A 23,928-nucleotide genomic window follows, 5' to 3' on the forward strand; every position below is an offset into this window, starting at 1 on the left:
TTTTTTTTAAACTAACAGGTAAAAGAATTCTTCAGTTCTCTGGAGGAAAAAAGTGCACAGCTTCGTTGTATCCAGCAAGCCATTGAAACCATTGAGGACAACATAGAATGGATGGATAGATATTCTGAGGAAATAAAAATGTGGCTGCAAAAGAACCAGCCATAAATTAGGATAGCTTGTTTGTATTTGTTAGAAATAATTGAAAAGCACTGAAAATACAGGGCTGGAGAGAAAGCTAAGCCTGAGGCATTAGTTCTTCTGGAGGGAGCTCTCAGCCTTCTGCTGCTGACTGAAAATATTTTTGTATTTTTAAGTCACGTCAAGGAAAGCAGCATGCATATTTTGTGTGTGTGAATGTGTGTGAATCTGAGTTTAAGATGATTAAACAGTTTGTTTTACTGGAAATTTTGCTTTTAATGATTCCTTGTACAATTAATTGAAGTGCAGCTACGGCTATAAATACTCATTGATGGTTAAAAGGACAGATAATAATTTGTAATGACCTTTATTTATTAGCTTTAAGATGATGATAAAGATTTTAAGGTAATTGCTAAGGTAGTTGATAAATAGTATGAAGGAGACATACTTAAGAAACATGAGTTGAAATATTGGAGGCGTTTTTATTTTTATTATATATATTTTTAATACATAGTAGTGAATGACCTTCTCTGCTTACTTACAAAAACCCTTCAATTCAAATACTAACAGTAAAAAAAACCCAACTAATTGCCATAGGTGTCTAACATCACTTGATTTCTTGCTCCTGCCAAGCATGCCTATAAGCCCACAGCTTTTTATTTTCTCTGCTGTTCTGACCTGTCTGTATTTCAATACTGGCTGACACAGACAGAAACCTCTTAACAAAGACTGAAACATACGGATAAATGTACAAGCTGGAACTAATCGTAAGCTTTCAGGTGTGCTTTGTTCACTTTCCAGTCTACTAGGAATAAAACCTGCTCCAAAAGTGGAAACCTACAATTAGAGTTCAGAAAGTCTTTAGAAAGGCCAGAAGTTTGTCCTTATCCTGTATAAAATACTGTTTCCTTTTGCTTGCTCTATCCATTCATATATAAGGAATCTTGTATGTCATCCCTCACTGAGGAAAACAACTCAGAACAGGATGTGCACCATGTGTACCAAAGTTAGGGAATTTTTTCAGCTCAACACTTGAAATGGACTTAGAAGTTTTACTTTCTGACGAACAACTGAGGTTCAGTTCTTAGCTTCTAAAGAAAGTGGAACTTCACTAAGCTACTGCAGTACTTTACAGGTGTACTGCTGCTGATGTAGCAGCTAGGTATAGAGCTCCACAAATATGTAGCTTACTTTGGGCTGGGATGCCTGGATGACTTGCAGCAATTTCTAACAACTATAAGAAGCTGAGACCCAGTATTTCAGGTATGGTTGACAGCTGCATCCTTTAAAAAGTTTTCAGAGCAAACGGAAAAGTTGATTATAGAAATGATAATAAAAAAAAATTATACAGTTCTGGTTAAAGTACTTCATTTCCATGTATGGGGTGGTTTGTTTTGGGTGTTTTTTTTTGTTTTATTTTTGCTATTCTAAGAAGGAATTACTATTGCCGTTTTCTGTTTTATCTGCTTTATTTTCAGCTCCAAGAACCTTTAGTTTCTCAACTCTGGGGAAAGTTATTAAGCAGCACTGCTTGCCCACCCTGTAACACCCGCCTGCCCCCCTTCTTTTTTAATTAACTCAAAAAAAAAAAAGAAACCTCAGGGAAGCATCACTTTGCAGGCATATATTTCTAGATACATCACAGTTCTCTCTATGGGAGGGAGAATCACCAACAAGTACGCTGATAGTTTTTATTCATAGAGGTGTATGAGGTGATACACTGATAAACATTTTAGACACTCAGATGTGTGTGTCAGGAATAAAGCTTGCCCATGTGCTAGAAGCACTCAGTACTGAAATTCTTATGTCAAGAATCAGTCACGAATTGCAACAGCTACAGACATGCAGAGCAGAGTCCACATATTTTGTTAAAATAAGGGTTTCTTCAGTCTCTTGAGAATGACCATTCATCATCTGTATATATTATGTCCCAAATTCTAACTGGACTTCTTCAGCAAAATAATGACTTCATTTTGTTTCTGAAAACTCTCTAGTGTGTACTCACTGAGCCGTTCTGGGCCTGAGGCCCAGTTTGGCCCTCCTAAGCTGCTATACATTATGGAAAACCAAGGACAAGTAGAAAGGACCTGTAGCTGGCTCACAATCAGATTATGGAGGGCTTCATGAAGCACCTCTGACAAGCATTTTGGTTTATTGAAGCACGTATTCAGTTTTAATAGGTCAGTGTATTTTTAATTTCTTTCTTGCTTTTACCTTCCAACAACTATTCCCATAACAGCTGCAGTAAATAAAAAAGTTAGAAACATCATGGTGCATTCTTTAAAACTTTATTAGTGTGACACAGGTTCCCAGTACAGACTGCAGAGTACAGTCAAAATTCTGATTATCCTCCAACTTTCACCTCAAGGCCACCTCTGTCTGCCACACTTCATACTAGAATCTGGTAATGGAATCATTGCAAATACTGACCCCTAGTATGACCTTCTTCTGTAAGCTAACAGCGAAGCAGTACATGTGTAAGGATGTGCAAAAAGATGTTTTGCAAGTAATGAAGACAGAGGTAAACAAATGGAAGAACTTGGTATGCCTAGGTCCCAAAAGCTCTACCTGCAGCGGATGTACTAGAAGGTGCCTGCTCTTGCCTGTTATCTTGATGACTTGGTGAAAATGACATTGTTCCTTGCTCCATTAAATTCTGTTCTGCTGCATTCTCTCTTGGAGTGTGAGGAACAGAAACAAGGAACAGAAACAGCAAAAAAGGAAAAGCAAACAAACAAACAAAATAGCCCAGCTGTCAACTTTAATTTCTCTTTGATCTCTGCAAAGGCTTATGCACCTTTTTTTCCTCTTGTGTGATTATAATGGTGTTGGTGGTACACAGTGATTTTTATTTTTTCAGTCCATGAGACTCCTGAAATCATGAGAGAGCACAGATGCAATTAAAAAAAAAAGAAATTCCATATTATCTGGAGTGGTTTTGCTATGGTTTTAGCTGCAGCTAAGGCATCATCAAAAACTACCTGTTTTATTACTCCTGATGAAGCAGTTGATCACCAGTTTCTCATTCCTTACACCTCCACAGCTTATCTGTGGTTTCTTACCAAGAAAAAGTCAGGAAAGACTGTGTACAGCCAGGCTGAGATGCACTGGTGATAACTAAAGCTCATTATATTCCAGAATACTCATTACACTCACTGCAATGTTAAAACTGCTAGCACATGCAAATTCTTCTGAGATTTACAGGCACTATGTGGAGATTATGTGCAAAAGTTTGCATTTTCTTTTTGGCATTGCTATTAATTTCTGAAATATACTTCTTACAAATATAAAGCATCCTCTTCCTTTGAGAACTCAAGAAAATTACAAAAAAAAATTAAAGCGTATCAGTACAATAAAATGAAAGGCTAGAAAAAAAACTAATCTACTACTGGAAAAAAAGGAAAATATGAAAAAAGTCCAGGAAATACCACAGTACAAAAAACAACTAGAATAGCTACATGCTTTTTGCACCAGCTTTTGCAGCAATAATTATCCCCAGTAAAAAGAAGGCTCTTCACATCACGTGCCAACATCCTGAGGGGAAAAAAAATAGGTAAATTAAAGATAAGAACATTAGCATGGAAAATCAAGAGTTATAAAATATCTAGTGACAGAAAAAAAAACAGGAAGACGATATATCAAAAGAAAGGAGGTGTTTTTTTCCAAAAGCAGTACTGCAGTAAATTTATCAGCTTGCTGCAGATACAGAGCCATTACACATCTTTGTCTTTCTGAAGTCCATTGCTAAGTCTTCACACAGGACTTAGGTTCGTTCATCAACTGATGAAACCTGCTGAACCTTCTTTAGGTTTTAGGTTTAGCTGTGGGTTGTTTTTTCAGTTTATTTTTGTTTTGTTTGCTTTGTTTTATTTTTTTCTGACTGATGCAGAAATAATGACGTAAGTTAACTGTCCTAGATATACAAACAACCAGACAACGTATGCTGCTTGGTCTTTGTAAATTCCATGGAAAAGGTCTTACTAAGGAATCAGCATGGTATGGTTTGTAATGCTTAAATTTACAAGGGTTTAAAGAAATTTAGCTACAGGAAATGATTTTGTACTAGCTGTAGGGACAAATGAAAAATTAAAAGGGCTCTTCTGCATAAGATTCTGAAGTACAGAGTTATTCCATGTGTTTCTCTGTCTCTAATCACAGTCTTTTAATTAAAACTGTTATAAAACTTAGCTTTGACAACACTAGTGTGAATTGTCTTTATGGTAGCTCAGAGAAAAGAGAAGAAAATATCTCACCTAGAAAGGTTAACGTTTAGCTTGTTTTCTGCTTCTCAGATTTGCTGCTGGAGGACTGTCCCCTTGCCTAGTGAGCAAAAAAAAGTAAGACAGTATGAAACTGAACTAAGCTAAACTCAAACTTACACAACTTACTTACACTGACAGATAGTCATAAGAATTACAGTGATTCAGTCACTATTCAGAACCTTAAAAATCCCACATCTTTCTGGATTTAAAGACCTTCCACTTTTACAGTGAAAACTGTAAGACGCTTCTGTTGCTATACAAAAGGAATGTGCAGCAATTTCACAGTAAACAAAAATCCTTTCACTTAAAATGTAAAGAACATTTCCAGAGCAGATGTTAACACATTGCTGCAAAATTCCCCTCAAAGTAGGAGCACGTAATACAATTCCAAATTGCAGCTGCTCATCTATCCCAATTACAGTGCATATTAACCCTGACTGTCCATACTGTAATACATTTCTACCTTTTTATGATCCTTGGGTTTTCTTTCATCCTTTGAGGTTGCTTTAGTGGTGACGCATTCCTTTCCACTTTTCTCCTACACTCCAAGGAAAAAACATAATTACAGTTACAAACACATTACAGGACTGATGGCTCTTACTCAAATTGCTGCCCTTACACATTATTTTAAACACATAGGTGCAGTCTGCACACATACAACCACTGTCCTTAATCCAAAGCAAGCTGGAAGTTGGGATCCCTGCTTAATACTGGGAAAACTATGGTGCAAGAAAGTACACAGACATAAAAAGGCTGGTGTATTTGGTCAGATTCTGCATTTACTAGAGAGCAATAAAGATTTAGCTCAAAAGGTCATCACCAAATAAAACATCTCTTAAAATCACAGAATTATCAAGGTTGGAAAAGACTTTCAAGATCACCAAGTCCAATCATCAATCTGGCCTATTCAGTGCTATCACTAAATCATGTCCTTTAGTGCCACATCCACGTGTCTCTGAAGTATCTTGAGGTGTGGAGACTCCACCACTGCCCTGGGCAGCCCATTCCAATGCTTGACCATCCTTCTCTGTGAAAAAAAATTCTTTCTCATAGACAATCAAAACCTACCATGGAACAACTTGAGGCTGTTCCCTTGCATTCTATTACTTGTCAATTCAGAAAAGAGACTAACACCCTTCTCAGTGTAACCTCCTTGCAGGCAACTGGGAAAAGTGATGAGTTTTCCCCTCGGTCTCCTCCAGACTAACAACCCCTTTTTCCTCAGTATCTCCCCATCATTTTCTACTCCCTTCACCATGTCAGTGACAATAGGCACAGTGGATATTTCAAAGCCATACATCATCTCCTGTCTAAGCTCAAGATAGCAAATGCCAGGTTAAGGAGAAGTGAGAGTCATCAAAAAACAAGTCTCAGAGTGCTACTTCTCCTCAAATGTGGATCAAACCCCCGTTCCCTTCTAAATACTCTTCTCCAGCAAAACCATCCTTTCTCACAAATTTAACTATACCATCACTGTTACTTCACTTCATACAGAATGCCTCTGGGAAATGTCTGACAGGTGTTTGTCAGCTGTGTTCTAGATAATTCCATGACAAATACTACTTTTCTCATTACAAAAACTTCTCCAGCGCATTCCCTTCTTGATCTTTCTTGTTGGCACTGCTATTTTCTCTAACATACCTAAAACTCTTCTCTAGTCCTAGCATTTCTTTGAAAGCATTCTTGAACTAGATGACTGTTAAGGTCCTTTCCAGCTTAAGTCTTTCTATGGTTTATGATTCTGTGACTTCCAGCCTACAACTTCCAGAATTTGAAGGGAGTTTACAAACAGGAGAGGGTATGACTGTTTAAGAGGGTGGATAGTGATAGGACAAGGGGAAATGGTTTTAAATTGAGATAGGAGAGGTTTAGGTTAGATATTAGGAGGAAGTTTTTCAAACAACTTTCACAGAGTAATGAAAAACTTTTTATTTTTATTTTTATGTTATTAGCAGAAAATGTCCTACCTTTGAGTGCTGTGGTGTGGCAGAAGTCTTTGGACTAGTATCAAAGTCACCTGACAGGGCATCGATAGCAGCAGACTCATCTGTAGGCTTCTGCAAGATGTTAATTATGAAATTAAAATACGCTAACTCCTGAAGCCCAATTTATTGTTTTAGGCATTTAAGAATGGCTCGATCACCTATGTATGTCTTATATAAATTACCTGTACAGAACAGATGCATTTATTTGAGGTTTCCAAACTATACAATATCTTTGAATACCACACCCCTGCATTACAAGCACGGTTGGTAATGAATATAATAATAGTTATTCTTAAGAATAATGAATAGTTATTCTTAAGAAAAGTTTTGCTGTCTGCTGTTCCTATTACCTACTGCATCCAGTAGCACTTACAACATTTTGCAATAAAGTTAATGCTAAGCCTCCAAATGACATAGATTCAAAAAAAAATCAATCAATCAATCAATCAGACTACACAGCAAACAATCACAGACCAAAAACATAAGAAATTTTACCTTCTGTTCCTTTTTTTTCAAAGGATCCTTTGGTATTGGCTTGACAGGCTTACCCTTTGAAGGAATAAAGATTACATCTTCAAGTTGAGCTGGTCAGATTCTTATTATGATTCAACACACGCTCACATATTACACAGGGAGTTTTCAGATTATTATGAAAGATGAACCATTCTGACCTGACTTCTTTATCACTTGTGATATGCATTCCAAATCAGTTCAGAATGTATTTTCATTCTCTATTCTTTTGACTACGTTTGTAATTTCATCTGCCTTTGCAGTCTACAGGAAAAAGAGTTTCTTGATCTAGAGCTGATCAAATCACTGTCGGAGCAGTCACTCATTACAGTAATGGTAGTCCACAGGGCCTCATGTATACCACAAAGGTTACACTTGTATATATACTTACTTCTCAGACTAGAAGCTACCTAGAAAGAATAAGCATTATTATATACAGTCTGTAAATAGCTCCTATGTACAGGAGACTATAAACAACACCTTTGTAAAGGGTGATATAGTACTTGTTTCCCTGGTTTTCTGGAACTACTAAGAAAATGCGCCAGTATACCTGAAAGTTGTGCTGCTAAACATTCATGATGATTACTACTGGCTTGTTAAAATTGATTTATTTTTTCAGACTGCCTATAAAACACAATCTTAGTTAGATTGTTGTTTTTTTTTGTTTTGTTTTGTTTTTAACCAAATGCATGAAAGGATGCACACAGCTTCTCTTAAGTATTAAGGTTCATCATGTAAATCTTATATACATTAATACATCACACACACTTCCTGCTTCAGTTTCACTGTTCTCCTTGTAATTCCGCAGAGGACAGACTGGCATATGTGCACAAATTTCTAGTGTTACAGTAAAATAGTGAAACAAAAACCACACAGTTTCTCCTTACCTCATCAGATGACTCCAGAAGCTTTTGATAGTCAGGTGGAATAGTATCATCTCTTTCTCCAAGTTTGTCTCTATGTTCAGATTTAGTTTTTTCCTGAAAGCATTTATTTTTTTAAGAATTTCAGTATTTACATTTTTTCCTGTCCTATTACATTTTAAAACTGGATACTTATTTACTACACAGACGGTTGTTCTCTCTTGTGGATCAAGAAACAGTTTGACAAACACAAAATCAGTCAAATTAGTTTGACAAACATTATATAAACATAAGAAAATTGTAAGTGTTCATTAAAAAAAAAAATTGTGACAGCTGCCTCTTTTGAATTCGAAGTTTCAGAATTACTGGGAAACATCCACATATATCTGTTTCACAATGAAGTGTGCTCAATGTCTGAAAGTTTTAAAACTACAAGCTCTCAATGGGTGCACCTATTCACTAAGTTACGTACCTATATACGTAACAGCAGACCAGCATAAAAAAAATAGGTCTGTCAAAATTACATTAGAATATAATAAAGCAGTTCTCTTAGAAGAAATTTTCAAAAATCATCTACTCCAACTGCCTGACAACTTAAGGACTAAGCAAAAGTTAAGAGCTCATAATTCAAGCACTATTCAATTGCCTTCTGAATCCTGACAGGCATAAGGCATCAACCACCTCCCTAAGAAGCCTGTTTCAGTGCTGGGTCACCCAAACAGTGAAGAAATATTTCCCAGTGTCTGTTCTGAACCTCCTCCAATATTGCTCTGTGCTTCCCAACCTGTCATCAGATCTCTGAAGCAGAGTCTCCTTCCTCCCTCTGCTTCACTTCCTCAGAAAGACGGAGAGAGCAATGAGGTAACCTTCTGGACATGCAGAAGGCTGAGGTACTCAACAAGCTTTCTCCCTCAGTGGTCACTGGCAGTCAGGCTTCTTGTATCTCTCAAAACATCTAGGTACGGGCTGCAGAAGCAAAATCACTCCCACTGTAAGCAAAGAGCAAGTTCAAGACTGCCTCAGGAGGCTGAATGTGCACAAGTGCATGGGGCCCTATGACATGCATTCCAGCAGCTTGAAGGAACTGCCTGATGTGGTGGCCAACCCACCCTCAGTAACACTGAAAAAGTCATGACAGTCAGTCCCCAATGACTGAAAAAAGGGAAGCCAAAAACCACTACAATAGGACCTCAGGTCAGACCCATGTTGAGTCTATTTTATTCATGGTTATGTATAGTGACTATATTTCAGAATTAATCCTTTAAGTATTTCAGTTTACAGTTTATTACAACTACTACTATTATGCAGAGATGAATGTGTTTTAATTATTAACAGAAAGGTCTTCATACAATTATATGAAAAAGTACCGAAAGGATGAAACAATCAGAAACAAGCAAGTAGAAAAAAAAATCAGAACTGATAAAACAAGTATCTCTATTGATTAACTTGTCTGTGGGGTCATAAAAGTCAATGAGGTTTGACAAAAAGGCCATAACATTCAGAGGCCAGAGAAGAAACCTGAAAAATAAGTAGAACAATGACAACAAAAGGCAGCCAAGTCAAATTATTGCAAATTCCTAATATTTTAACAACTATCTCCAAATAGCTCAAATGTATAAACTCAACATCTTTGACAAAATTCAAAAAAAAAATTCATCTGACTGAAGACTGCCTGCTTAGAAATAATAACAAAAAATTAAAATCCCCACTTTCCTGAGAGAGCAAAAGTTTCAGAATGTCTTTTATTACCTGTACTTTATCCACAACTGGTTTGTTCTCATCAGGATCAGGTTCTCTCTGTCCCAGAGAATCAGACAAGAGATCCAAGGCATCATCCATCTCTTTTCCTCCCTAATAAAATATAGATATATATGAGAAACCAAATCCACTGTAAAAATATTGCTTTTTATTAAGCTAATGTACTGTCCAGAAAAGAATTACAGATAGTTCTCAGTTTCTAATTGCAATGTAGTCATAACAGCTGGGCAAAAAACATCTTATACTGAAGACATACAGAAATAAATTTCAAGTAAGGGTTACAGAATTGATTTTAATGGTTTTGTTTTGTTACACAACTGAACTAATGAGAATAGCACTAAGAAAAGATTTGTTGTTGTTGTTGTTAGGAGTCATTCATTTTGCAAATATTATCACTGCAGACTAGTTGTTTTACACTCCCCTTTCAAAGCAGGTTGGAAACACTAGAGGGAGCTCTCACTGCACAGATCAAAATGGAAAAAGGCCCCTACATATAACATTACAACTCAACGCAAGAAAAATCTTGATATTAGAAGGAGGACATGGAACTACCTGGGTTTTCATTGACACTGAATTCTTTCACATTTAGGCTTACAAAATGACTAAGCCACTGGCTGATTACCATGTTATTATTTGTGATACTGACATTACCTAACCAGAAAAACAATGGTTCTGTTAAAAAATCAAAGCCTAAAAATGAAGCTATTTGCACATAGATAACTATCTCCATCTGCCCACAGAACTGAAATGCCAAATCCCACTGATATCCTCTGTAGTTCTCAAGGAATCAGCATGAGATGATCATCTGGTTTTCTAAGAATAGGCAAGGAGTTTTCAAGAACAAAATGAAATACAACAATATTCAGATAAAACAGACAGAACAGTCCTCAAAGGCAGTCAAACACAAAATGTCCAGAACACTTCAAACTCTTTATTCCAGAGGAAAAAATATTTTTTGAATCTCAATAACCATTATTAACAATTAATGATTTAACTTTACAACAGCCTTCAGTGGTAAAACTGGCCTTATGACACTCCAAACTCCACTCATCAATTTCTTGTCTGAAAGCAGGATCTAAAGAAAATGTTGCTTACCGACGTAGAAGCAAGAGGAGCTGCTGAGTGCACTGAGGAAATTGTAGAAGCAGAGATAACATCTGAAGAATCTGCAGTTTTTTTACCCGATTTAGTTTTCTGAAACAAGACACAGCCTCATTACTAATAAAGACGAGTAAGAGAAAAATATTTATCAAAATTAGACACATTTGAAATGCAATGCCCACATCACTCTTAAAAGGCTTCCTTTTTCTTCTTCTTTTTTAAAGCTTGACTTATTTTAGATTGAAATGTCTTCTTGTGTGCAGAATGTAGGTGTTTTGCATCTTAGCTTGTTCATGTTCAATCTTCCATCTCAGCTATTGGGTTAAAGTCTGGCTTATTTAAGTCAAAGGCAGGTTTCATAAAACCTAAGAGTAGGTAAGATTTCACCAAGCCCATCTATATCATCAAGTACCATTTTCAGAAGTCTCTACTAAAAACACTATATATGCACACAACTGGTAAAAAGATGCAAAAGTTAACTCGTCCAGCTTTTTTCTTACTATTGAAGTCCTGCTTTCTATTCCACTAATTTCCTGCTACAGGATTAAAATTTAATTACTCATGAATATTTGCATAAAAATTAAGGGAAAAAATAAAAGTTTACCGAAATTATTTGAAAATACATCTTTAGAAGATGAATATACTCACCTTTCTTACAGTTTGTGTAGGTAATGGTGCAGATTGGGCTGGAGAAAATCCTTCTGTCAAACCTTCTAACAGATCGTTTTCACTCATAGGCTATCATTGAAAAGGACAAAAAATATCAGCAGGTCTATTACAAAACTCAACACTAGCAAATCTTACAAATGTTTGAGTAAGCCATTAATGAATGAAACAGTCCTCTAAATACGTAAATATTCACTTTACCTGGGACTTTTCTTCAGGTTTTATTAACAGTGGTCTTCCATCTTTATCCTACAAAAGAAAAATTCCCTTAAGTTAAATCAAGCAGTTCCTTAAATGACCATGCAATATGAGAAGTCTGACAGAATTTACTTACTGACAAATAGTACTACCAAAGAAAAGGATCTAACTAGCAATTTCTAGGTTTTACTTCTGTTACCCAAAGCGTCATCTGAAAAATCAAGGTCCTGAAACTTAAAAACATAATGAGTACTTAAAAGTTATTCACTGTGTGGATTCTGAGCTTCTCTAATTTTCTGTTTTTATGGAAAGTAAGTAGCAGAATTAAATAAGATCTCAACTTCCATCTTTCTATCAATACTGGTGAATGAAGAGTCAAGAAAGGCAGTGTCAAACTGATACCTGTGGCAAGTAATGGGCAAGACTTGGCTATATGTAGGCAACGCATTTGTATCAAATGAGTTGTGTGGTGTTGTCTGTAAAAATATCTGCTTGACCTCTGTTGTTTTGTGGAATGTTTTAAGAACAGTTTTAACTAGTCATGACTTATTAAATTTTACAGTATGATGAAAGACTCCAGCATACTAATCTCAAACAAAATTACTCATACGCAGGCACTTGCATGTAAACCATTTCAGTTCCTATGGAGGCATCTAATGAAGGATGACAGATAATGCAGGAATTACAAACCATGACTTTCACATAGTGTAAAACTGCCTTAAGTAAACATACCAAAATGAAATACAGTTTCAGTTTAATCCATGTGAATTGAGGAATGAAAGGTAAGACTAAAATAGAACATTAAATTTATTACTTTTTCATCTGTTGATCTGTACTCTGGAGGAATTGTTTCTTCACCTTCTTTGTGTTCTTTCTGTTTGGTTTTCTCCTTTGAAGGCAAAATAAAATTAATAAAAACAAACTGTCACATCTCAACAGAAATTCAAATACACAACTTTTCAGTGTCTTCAGTTTACTGATTCATATCAATCTTTCTAATGCAATACAAAAGCTAGATGAAAAAATCTCATTCAAATTCAAAGAGCCCTTCAAAAAGGCTTTATCTATCTTTGTGTTTCTTTCTACTAGGAGTAGCTCCACATACCTCAATGAAGATCAGCAGAGTTAAGTAAATGGGCAAGTATGAATCAATAACATAACAGCAGTGTACATCTGAGCCAAAATTCCTCACTTTGTTTAAAATGCATTCAGCAACTACCTGACTGCATGTAGCCTAAGCAGAGAATGATCAGCCAAATCCATGAAGGACTACTCCCAGTACAAATTGTACAGGAAGATGATAAGGAAGAAATCACAGTCACATGAACCTTAAAAAATTCTGTTTGACACAGTCCTAGCACACCAGAAGAGTTGCTCTCTCCTTTTGGCTACATTCATTAGCACTTGGCTCACAGTGACATTCATAATTTAAACAACTCATCATAAATGTTCTTTTCGGAAAAGGAATAAACTATATGTCAACTCCAACGCACACATTACATCTGCTTTTTTTCTGCAGTAATGCACAAGCAAAAGCAGTTTTCAGAAGCTGACAAAAGATGAATACTACCAACAGGCACAACGACAAAGTACTCACTGTATTCAAATCCTACTAGAATTTCCTAATCAAAACACAACTTGTTTCACAAGTAAATATTCTTTTTTTAAAAAGTGTGAGTACTCCTCCAACTAGTTTAGCCTGTGGAAATACAGAAACAATGAAGATATGTATACCAACAAAGCATTTTTTGAGGTCTGAATATTTTTCTACCTTAACTTTGTCCACAGCAGGTTTCTTTTCTTCTGGATCAGCCTCCCTCTTTCCTAGACCACTGGACAAGGCTTCTAGTGCTTCATCAGCTACATGACCAGCCTGCAAGCGTATTGATACAGCAGAACATAATTACGTGTTTGGAATTCCACTGCAGCTGAAGAAAACTCCTCATATACTCTAACTGCCAGACACACATTACTGAATTCTACTGCTGTATAATCTCTTCTTCCCTAAATATTTATTAAATTCACTAGCAGCATCCCTTTAATAGCACTGGGGCTAGAGCAAACCACAAGAACTGTCAGTTCAAATTACTGTTAAGAACTTCCCTGTTGACCTTCCCAGTTAAGTCTGACATGCACCACAATCCTCTCCAGCCAATAAGATAACTTCATCAGGAGCCAAACCCAAATGACTCCATGCAAATGCACATCACATTCGTAGGGCTATGCTCTTCCTGGCATCATGGATAAGTGGCTCACATGACTTGAGCGTTGTAATGGAAAGATGAAGGCTCCCCGGGAAGGGTAAACAGGGAAGATGAGGAGGGAGTGTTTCCTTTAATGTCAAAGACCATCCAGGGTGCATGGAACTCTGCCTGGGGGTAGACAGAAACTGACTGAGAGCTTATGGGTGAATATTAAAGGATGAACAAGGAAATCTTGCCGAATTCAAACTCAAAAAAGAAGTCTGAAGAGATTGAAAGCAAGGATGGCTAACCTGAGAGAAATACAGAGACACTGTCCAAACATCGAGGGATCAGACTGGAAAAGCTGAAGCCCTGAAAGCAAATTTGGCAAGGGACATCAAAGACAATGAGAAAGCCTTGCTATAAGTACATCAGTGATTAAAGGGAGACTAAGTAAAATGTGAGCCTTCTCTTGGATGGACAAAACAGAAGACTTGGTTACTTGAGATACATTGGAGGCTCAATGACTTATTTGCCTCATTTTCCCTGGCAAGTGTTCTAGTCAGACTGCAGAATCCAAAGGTAGGGACTGGAAAAATGAAGTACTACTCATTGCAGATGAGCAGGCCTGAGACCATCTAATGAACCTGAAGGGGTACAAGGCCACAGGATTTGACGAGGTGCATCTGCAGATCCTGAGGGAACTTGTGGATAAAGTTGTTAAACCATATTTGAGGAATTATGGTAGTTCAGTGAACTGAACCCCCACTGAGATTGTTGAAATGGATAGTCCCCATTCCTGAAAATGGAAAAAAGAAAAACCCAGGAAACTTAAAGTCAGTCAGCCTCATCTCCATGCCCAACAAGATCATGGAGCAGATCTTACCAGAAATTACGCATGGAAAAACAGAGTTTACTGTTAACAACCAACATTGCTTAAGTAAAGGCAAATTGGGCCTGTCAAAGTTCATGATCTTCCATGATGGATGGGGTAGGAGTATTGGCAGGTAAGGGAAGAGCAACTGATGTCATTTATCTGACTTGTGCAAGGCATCTAACACTATCCCTCACAACATTCTTGTCTCTCAATTGATGAGATGGGGATTTGACAAATGGGTTACTCGTGGATAAGGAATTGGCAGGGTATAATGGCTTTAACTAAAAGACAGTATTTAAATGAAATATTGGAAAGAAATTCTTCACCATGAGAATGGTGAGGTTGCCTTTAGTTCTAACTACTCACAGAAGACACAGATGTTGGAGCTGAAGACTGCACAGAACAAGCTGTGGCACGAGGGACTACTTCATCCTTTGCAGTTTTTGCAGATGCAGGAGCTGATGGCTTCTGAAACAGAAAAGTTGCACTGCATTTTACTGAACATGCTCAGAAACACCAAACATATCTATTAAGTGTTTTGTTTTGCTTTTTAAAAATACAGTTACAAAATGAGGGAGAAAAAGAGTCCAAATTTAAAGCTAGATGCCCTTCAATTAAAGACTAACTGCCAAACAGAGTTGACATACTGTATGTTCCACTGAAGGCCACAGAGAAATAACAAAGAAATGAAAATATTTTTTCTTGAATGAACAAGCAGCACTATCCAGTCTTAACAGTCATTTACTGTTAGCATTTTCAGTTAACTAGACTTACTTTGGATGTGCTGCTGGACTTTGATGGTTTGGATTGTACTGTAGGCTGTGCAGGGCTGGCAAAGTCTTTTGAAAATTCATCAACAAGGTCAGATTCACTCAAAGGCTGCAAAAAAAAGGACATGCGTGGTATGGGTGACTCACTGCCTATTATTCATGAATTATACTTCAGGTTTTCAGAAAGCAGACAAACCTCTGTAGCCAATACCAAAATAACCTCTGACATTTACATCCAAAAAACATCATGAATTTTATAGTGCAAGGAACTAAAAAAATAAACCCAACAACAAGAAAAATCAGAATGAGTCAGCTTCCTTGATATTAAAGGATAACGTAACTGTAGAGGATGTTGCGTGCAAAATTTAGGGAACATTATGTTCAATACAGTTTACTGGGCTACTGACATGAAAATGCAACTTTCTCACTAGAAAAAAAACAGAACACTGATATTTTACTATATCCATGCCATGCTCTTCCAGTATTTAAAGTACAAACTATATAGAGGTTTTGGAAAGCGGCAGCATCAGGTTATGATTTTTGCATTTTAATTTTTTTTTTTCCACAGCAGAGGACGGAGTACAGTTCCCTCAGAGGCTGTGTCACTTATAAGTTTTCAGCTCATGCAGTGACTGCTGACACTCCATGTCTTCCCTATGAATACTCCAGGAAAAAGTGAATAAATTGCAGCTTTATTTCCTTGCTCTGCAAACTATTAGAATTTGTTAATACTATGTGATTTAGTACTCTGTGATCCAGGTAGTTCTGTGATCTATTACAAATGCTCCTGTGATCCTTCCAGCTTTTATGTTTATAATACCAAACGTCAGCTGATTTAATATCAGTGATAACCATTAAATTGCTATGTGAAATTCATTTAATAAAGACTAATTTGATTAAGTTCATAATACGTATTATGATATTCCTAAAGGAGACTCTTATCTTTTTCCCTTTCACAGTGTTTCTTTTGTTGGTCAGTTTCCCTAATTATTTCTAAAATATTTAATCACGAAAAGTTTCTCCTTTCATAACTACTGACTCACTCTCTAAACTGCTACCTCAAAAAAGGATTTAGGAAAATCAACTTTTTTTTCCACAAAAGTAATCATACCACATGAGGCTAAGGGCACGCAAAAAGAAGACCCTACCTACTATAAGTCCAGCTGAAATCATGAAAATAACTGACTCTGCAATTCGCAGGAATTGAGGATGAGATGCTAAGTGATTTGAAGATTAGTCAGCTAGTGACAAATTATTTTTATTTTGTTGCTTTTGATTTCATAGATCTAAATTACTGATGACACCATGGGAATACTGGCAAATATGACTTGCTGAAAATATGACTTCTTCAAATTACAAATTGGGACATAATGCAGAGGGGAAAAAAAGAAAAAAAAGAAAAAACACATGAAACATACATACACCTGATATGTCAAATATTCAATTATAATTGTATCTCAGATTGAGAAAGGTATAAGAGCACAGGAATACTTATCTTTCTGTTAAAAATATCATTCTTTTGCTATAGGACATCCTGTTTTCCTTTGGTACTGGACCTCATTCATACTATAGATCAGCCTCCTTTAATTTGTACTGTGTTCCTGTTTTGGAGCATTTTTTTTTCTAGGCATGTTTTTCCTTGTGCTCCTTGTGAAACAAGAGAACTTGTCTCCTAACATCAGTTCTAGTTCCCTCAAAGCCTTCTCTTTTTTCCCTTGTGACATGTTTGTCAGGTATTCCTCCGTGCAGCTCTCACACATCACCCATCCAGATGGCTGAATATATAAGATTTGACAGACACAAATTTATAGAAATGTGAAGTCTTTTCATTACTGTCCTTGTCTTCCTCCATGTTTCAAGCTTGAATACTAAAAATTAATTCACATTTCCATTACAAAAGCACTGTCTCATTTTCATTTAGATTGGTCCTGATCTTCACACTCATTTCAGAAGAATGAAGGTTAACTGTACTTTTCCAATTCCAGCACAGATATTTTGGCATCACTCTTTAAGTCATCATATTTCAGTTCCTTTATTTTCAGTTCCTTTTCTTTTTCTACTTTTTTTTGCTTTCCTTCTTGTACTTTTTCAAGTAGCCATTAAACTTTTTATTTAATCCATTCAATCTGTCTTACACTTTCTAAGCCATAATAGAAATCCTTCTTCAGAAGTCCAAGTTGATCTCTTTATTTAGGAAAATGTCTGCAGCACCTTTTTACCTCCTTCCAGTTATATTACCTTGTATTTGATGACTGTCAAGAAAACACTGACTTTCCTACTTTTCCTCTATCTGTATTTCAATTGCTTCAACAGACTTTTAGAGGATACCTTATACTATTTCTTTACAAAAGCTTTTCTTTGTGTTAACAGTTACTTCTGTAACTCTTTAATACCTAAGTAACCTCTAGATCTTTTTCTTACTTTGATCTCCTCATTCACAGCCAGTAAATTTCAGTAAAAATGACTTCCACTTGACTCTTCAGATCAGTGATTTTTGTGCAAGGAATTAAAGACACAAACAAATCTAGAGACTTACATAATGGCATAGAAAGATATAATGACAGAAGGGGGAAAAAAACAAGGTATCTATTCACACTCCTACATTATTGTCAGTTTTCTAACCTTAGGTTTTTCTTCAGGCTTTGGGAGTACTGGTTTTCCATCTTTATCCTGAAAGTAAAAAAAGCAAGTATTTTCCAATATTGCAAGAAGTAATTCCATATTCCACAGTCACCTCAAAATAATAATATGAGATAACCAGACTAAAATCAGTGACACAGTCACAGGCATTCCCCTAAAAAGAGGCAGCTCTTACATCACTAGGTTAGCAGATTAAATATATATATAGATATATATTGGGCTGTCAACACAATAAAAATGGCCCAAGAAACTGAAAATAAGTGTTCATTCCTATCAGTATGAACGAATTCTATAGCAAAACAGCAGAAATTAATCTAGTAGAAAGGAAATTTCTGAGTGCAAAAGACAAACTTCTTCACTTGTGCTAAGAAGGCATTATACTCCACATTGCTGGCTAGACAGCCTTGAAATCTCTAATTAAGGGGTTAAAGTGCTCCACTCAAAATAGAACGTAAACATACAGCTCCACAAGCGACAGTTCACATACCAATTCGTTAATGTCAATAATTCTAATAAACAAAAAAACAAAAACAACAAAAAAAAATCAGTTCTGTAAGTGAAATTGAACTACACTGAAAACAAATCTCAGTTCTACTACTGGTTTTCTTAACTGTGAGCAAATCTCCATTACTTTGATTTCCAACCTGAAGAAGTAGTTTCCATACTGTTTTATATTAGTAGTTCAAGACTACACTGAAAATGGGTACCCAAGAGCAGTTTTTCAACACTGACGCTGAATATCAGAAACAAATCACACCACTCTTCAGGACGGAACATGTGAGCTGGGATGATCCTATCTTTCCTGAGGACGTCTAAAAAATTTAGTCATGCTTTTAAAGGAAAGGAAGGAGAGTAGAGACACAAGAATTATCTAGAAGGTAAAGCCACTGGTTGAATACATTACTACAGCTTGTTTTCCACACGTTCTGTCCCTACTGTGACCAAAAAATGTGTTACAGGCAACTGTCCTATTTACACAGCAAAGGAGACTTTTAAAAACTTACCAGCTCTGGAGTTAGCCTGTATTCTGGAGGTATTGTATCATCATGTTCTCCAGCCTTTTTTTCTTTTTTCTCTTTAGCTTTTGCCTGAAAAAAGAAAGTACAAAAAATACTTAGAGAAACAAAAACATATCATACATTCAACATCACTATCATGATTGTTCAGTCAAAGAAATACTAGCATCAGTTAAAAATATTCTGTATATCAAAATATTCAAGTTCATAGAATCATAGAATTGTTTGAGTTTTAAGACACATTAAGTCTAAAGGTCCCTTGTACAGCTCCCTGCAACAAACAGGGACACCTACAGCTCAATCAGTTGCTCAAAGCGCCATCCAGTCTGACTGTATCTCTAGGGACAATGCAACCACTGCCTCCCTAGGCAACCTGTGCCAGTACTGCACCATGATTACTACAAAAAAACCCCTTTCTTCTTATACTAAAAGTCTTAATCTTTTAGCTTAAACCATTTCCCCCTTGTCCTATCACAACAGATCCCGCTGAAGAGTTTGTCCGCTTCTTTCCTATAGACCCCCATCAGATACTGAAATGCCATAGATACTGTGAATTCCTCAATTTATTCTTATCCAGTTTTTGCGAAAAAAATAAGAATCAATACCATAAAAAGGAATGTTCTGTTTGTTTTTTAAACAGATAAAACTCCAGCTACTGTTCAGAACTGTAAATTCATAGCCAGTACTTTTAGACCTTTTCGGAAGTAATAAGTCCCTAAGTTCCCTTGGATTGCATCACACTGACAATACAAAATGCAATTTGTCATCAGCTACTTAAACACAGTTTTTCACTCTCTGGACCTTCTTCATGAAGTAATGCATCCACCAACATATATGTAGGCCCAGACTCAAGCTGTAATACAACATGCTCTTGTTTGTCAAAATTATACTCTGAGATATCTTGTCAGCAAAAATTATATTTCTGCTATTTCCCTGTCATTTGCCTGCTTTGAGCTGTAAGTGAAGATGGAAGGAAGAAATTATTACTAGTGGCGATATAAACAGAGTTGCAAAACTGAATAAAAAGTCAAAGTACAACATGCAAAATATGGCTACTGCAGAAATCTTACTGTTAAAGGAAAAAAAAAAGACTGAGAAGACACACTAAAGGCAAGACTCAGATTATAAAGACAATGGAATTTGGTGGATGAAGGAAAACATCTCGCAAAACATCAAAAGGATTTATTAAAAAGTAATCAAACAAGCAATATATGCAAAGCAAAGGTCTAGTATTAATTGAACCCTGGTGTGCTGGGAACAAAAGAGAGGAACTACAGCTAACACAAAGAAAGGTATGATATCTATATAGTCAAAAAAGAAAATTCTTTAATTTTCCAGAATGTCACATGATATTCTACCTCATTCCACTTGGGACTGTGTAATTTCTAAATTTTCCAAACCAAACTGGACTCAGACATTCCTTAGGCTTATGGCATGAAAGTTGCTTTGCTATTATTTAACGTATTTGTACAATATCTAACAAAAAGGATCTAAGATTCCAAAAGAGACATTTTTTTTGCTTTTTAATGGAGCAAGATAATACCTCTGACACCTCCACAATAGTGCTAACATCTTCTGGTTCGGGTTCAGGTTCAGGTCCACCAATAGTAGCCATAAGAGCTTCCATTGCATCCTCTCTGATTTCCTGTATTTACGAAAATATGCAGATTTTTTTGTTATTTCTTTAAATGGACAAAAACGGAAACATTTTGCTGTACTTTGCTGGTGATGTCCACACCAAAATGTCCACACTGATCATTCTGACTTTGTTACATTTGATTTTTGTAACATCACATTGAAGCATACGGCAAATTTTGGAGAAAAAAAAATAAGGTAACATTCTCCCTAAATTAAAAAAAAAAATGAAGAGTTTGTAAAATGCTAGAAAACAAAATCACATCCAGATTTTAAACACAGTTTAAAACAGGTAAGAAAATTTTCTTTACTCCTCCAGTCAAAATAAGAGTCATTCTACAGACAACAGGAACAATCTTATCCATCAAGACCAGATCTTTCAAATGCTAGATAATCTGCACCATCAGAATTCCTAACATTTCCTTACTTTCTTGGCTAAGCAGGATTTTCAACTAAAATGAGGATGACAAGTATCTTTATAAGACAAAGACACTGAAATTTTCATTAGAGGTTGACTAGTCAAAAGATAGACCTTTATACCTCTTTTGATTTTGTTTTCTTCTCTTTAGGAGGAACTGAAGTCTTCACTGAACTTGCTGCTTGTGCTTGTATGATTTCTCCTTCCTTAGTTTGTTTCTTCAGCGTGAGAGCACAATGAGAGGGATTTAGTCACAGCCAAATTTACAAAAATATTTTTCAAAAATAAAAGGAAGGGAAAACTGTCAACATTATTTTAGAGTAAAGCATTATGATAACAGAAGTATTTCACTACAACAGAAGATTGCATGGTGGACACAAAAAAAAAGTCAATACCTCTGTTGTCTTCTTTTCTTCAGCAGCAGCAATACCACAGGTAAAGTCAGATGACAGGGCATCTGCAAGCTCATCATCTGTCATTGGTTTCTGAATAAATTTTGAAAAGCAGGTTATGATTAGTGAAGTTCAAATATCCCTTTATTATTATTATATCCAATACCTTTGAAAGCATTTATGTGACTTGATTCAGTTTCTGTCAATTCCTACCTCTTTATTAAAAAGTACATAAGCAAAGAAACAAAAAATTCCTGTGCTCAGTTCTTAGTTTTATCTGTATCTATGTTATCTGACAGCCTACAGGCCAATCCCATTTCCTGGTATTACTGGAAGACATACAAGATTTTAATTTTCCAAGGAATCCTATGATAACTGGGTTATTTTCACCTTGTAATACACACATAAAGAAGGACTTACTTCAGAAAGTTCATCTACTTTTGGTAGGCCTCCATCTTTGCCATCCACTTTGCTCTAGAAGGAGAATTAATCTTGTAGTAAATGGGAAATAAAAACATACAGAAAGAAAGAAAATAGACAAAGAATTGTGTGTTTTGTTATCTCACAAACCTTCAATAATGCAAGGTAATCTGGAGGGAGACTACCTTCTCGTTTACCCAGTTCTTCCAAGTATTCTGAAGAAATATTTTCCTTTGAAAAGAATGTACACATCAATGTTTTTATACTACTGTTTACTGAAATGAATTTATAATTTCTAAGTTTTCTTATCTATCTACAGTGACATTTTTTGAAAGAAAATAAAAGCATTGGCTAGATCACAGGACCAATACTAAAAAACAGCTATATAATATCTTTCAGAATCTACTGTCATGCATATGTATATCAAATAGTTTCAGCTGTGTATGTCATCTAGCAGAACTCTGCTAGATTATTTCTGGAATAAAGTCATTTAAAGATATCAAAGAATATATTACTCTACATGTGAATTTTAGATATTTACTAATCCCAACTTGTTTGTTTTGGATGAGTACTGAATTAGACTTGTAATCTTAATTGTCCTTATATGACTCTCCTATTTTAACTCTGAAAATATGCATTCTTCCTCAAATTCTCAATATTTTACTCTCTTGTAAGTAGATATGAAAGCTCCTAGACTCTTTATTGTTCTCTTACACATCCACTAATGCCTTATGTAAATGTGCTGGAAGACCATGGTTAGAAGACAATTCAAAAAGCAACTTTATTGTCACTTACTTAACCATGTCCTGCTGCAATATACACATAATTATACCATTTCTCTATTACTGAAAACCACTAGAATACAGCTGTTTAAACTCTATTATGCCTCTTAGCAGATCAAAGTAACAATTACTGCATCACTATACTGGTGAGCAACTGCAGACTTATCTTAGAGATGAATTTTCCAAAAACTAGAAAGTGTTAAATACCGTAATTTCCGGACCAGTGTAAATTGGTCTAGTTGCCACATCTTCTTCAGATCCACCTAGTGTATCTATTAAGCTGTCCAGTGCTGATTCATCCATGGCAGGCTAAAAAATAAGCAGAGTATTATAAAATATGCTATCCCATAGAAAGAAAAAAATAATCTGGTGAATCTGTGGAGAAACTTTAGAAACTAGACCAGAAAGTTTCTTTGTGTAGGTCTAGTATTTGCAAGTATTTTCAACAAAAGCTCTTCTTAAGCTCAATCCCAGTGTCAGTAACAAGATCTTTGCATTTATATACTAGCTGAAATACATGTACGAATGTAAGTGAGAAATAAAAATTAATTAATTTTAAACTACTTGTGGTAAAAATAATTGTAAATCGATCAGGACGCAAATGCCGTGCCATTAGTTGTCTACCTGTTCTGGAGTAGTCCTCCACCACAATCCATAACTACTAGAAAGCAATACTTCAGAAATTACAAATTTATTTTTTCTGAAACAGGAAAGTTTCAGAAAAAGAAACATTCCCTGAAGTCAATTTACAATGGAAGCACTTCTCTAGGACTAGTGTTGACCAACCTCAGTATTTGGTTTATCAGCTGCAGCAACCATACTTGCAACAGCATCTGCACCCACTGCACCTGCACCATCTGCTGTGGATGTCTGTTCAGTCTTAGCCTGGAGAAATAAGAGAAGAATCAAGAGATCATTTCACTATGTGACCCTGTACTAAAAATTCTACAGACAATACAAAGTGAAACAGATATTGTACTCAGACACATATATCTATTGTTCCTCTTTATCTACACTTCAATAAAAAAAAAAAAAATAGTTCCACACACTGTCTGAAGGGTTTGGAAGCTGGATATCTGCAGTTTGCAGATACTCAGACTAGCTGAGAATGTTTAATTCAGAGACAGCATCTACTTATTTTGGATACAGGAACTGGTATATGCACCTCCACAGTATCCAAATACTTTGGCAGAATGATGCTTTGGCAGAATGATCTCACCATCTACGTGCAATAATCTGAAATGACATGCTGCTCACAGCACAAAATACGATCTTGCATGCAAAACTCACACAATTTTATGAACTTTTTTTTTT

General features: G+C 35.9%; 2 protein-coding genes across 2 annotated transcripts in view; one reads left to right on the plus strand and one right to left on the minus strand.

Annotated features, from left to right (window-relative positions):
• Nucleotides 1-1,491, plus strand: part of ERAP1 (endoplasmic reticulum aminopeptidase 1) — a 13,377-nt gene extending 11,886 nt beyond the window's left edge. Inside the window, exon 17 of the mRNA XM_010726041.3 lies at nucleotides 19-1,491. Coding sequence (XP_010724343.1) covers nucleotides 19-165 — 147 coding nt within the window. The 3' untranslated portion in view covers nucleotides 166-1,491. The remainder of the gene's footprint in view (nucleotides 1-18) is intronic.
• A 919-nt stretch (nucleotides 1,492-2,410) lies between these two features.
• The window catches only part of CAST (calpastatin), a 62,291-nt gene continuing 40,773 nt past the window's right edge, over nucleotides 2,411-23,928 (minus strand). The window contains exons 9-31 of the mRNA XM_019610607.2: nucleotides 23,401-23,499; nucleotides 22,822-22,923; nucleotides 21,983-22,063; nucleotides 21,833-21,886; nucleotides 21,416-21,505; nucleotides 21,143-21,238; nucleotides 20,511-20,612; nucleotides 18,956-19,039; nucleotides 17,934-17,981; nucleotides 15,316-15,420; nucleotides 14,908-15,009; nucleotides 13,253-13,354; nucleotides 12,296-12,370; nucleotides 11,485-11,532; nucleotides 11,266-11,355; nucleotides 10,612-10,710; nucleotides 9,508-9,609; nucleotides 7,783-7,875; nucleotides 6,881-6,934; nucleotides 6,368-6,457; nucleotides 4,864-4,938; nucleotides 4,392-4,458; nucleotides 2,411-3,672 (exon numbers count right to left, since the gene is read on the minus strand). Coding sequence (XP_019466152.2) covers nucleotides 4,408-4,458; nucleotides 4,864-4,938; nucleotides 6,368-6,457; nucleotides 6,881-6,934; nucleotides 7,783-7,875; nucleotides 9,508-9,609; nucleotides 10,612-10,710; nucleotides 11,266-11,355; nucleotides 11,485-11,532; nucleotides 12,296-12,370; nucleotides 13,253-13,354; nucleotides 14,908-15,009; nucleotides 15,316-15,420; nucleotides 17,934-17,981; nucleotides 18,956-19,039; nucleotides 20,511-20,612; nucleotides 21,143-21,238; nucleotides 21,416-21,505; nucleotides 21,833-21,886; nucleotides 21,983-22,063; nucleotides 22,822-22,923; nucleotides 23,401-23,499 — 1,842 coding nt within the window. The 3' untranslated portion in view covers nucleotides 2,411-3,672; nucleotides 4,392-4,407. The remainder of the gene's footprint in view (nucleotides 3,673-4,391; nucleotides 4,459-4,863; nucleotides 4,939-6,367; nucleotides 6,458-6,880; nucleotides 6,935-7,782; nucleotides 7,876-9,507; nucleotides 9,610-10,611; nucleotides 10,711-11,265; nucleotides 11,356-11,484; nucleotides 11,533-12,295; nucleotides 12,371-13,252; nucleotides 13,355-14,907; nucleotides 15,010-15,315; nucleotides 15,421-17,933; nucleotides 17,982-18,955; nucleotides 19,040-20,510; nucleotides 20,613-21,142; nucleotides 21,239-21,415; nucleotides 21,506-21,832; nucleotides 21,887-21,982; nucleotides 22,064-22,821; nucleotides 22,924-23,400; nucleotides 23,500-23,928) is intronic.

The sequence above is a fragment of the Meleagris gallopavo genome, chromosome Z (genome assembly GCF_000146605.3).
Source record: "Meleagris gallopavo isolate NT-WF06-2002-E0010 breed Aviagen turkey brand Nicholas breeding stock chromosome Z, Turkey_5.1, whole genome shotgun sequence".
NCBI lineage: Eukaryota > Metazoa > Chordata > Aves > Galliformes > Phasianidae > Meleagris > Meleagris gallopavo.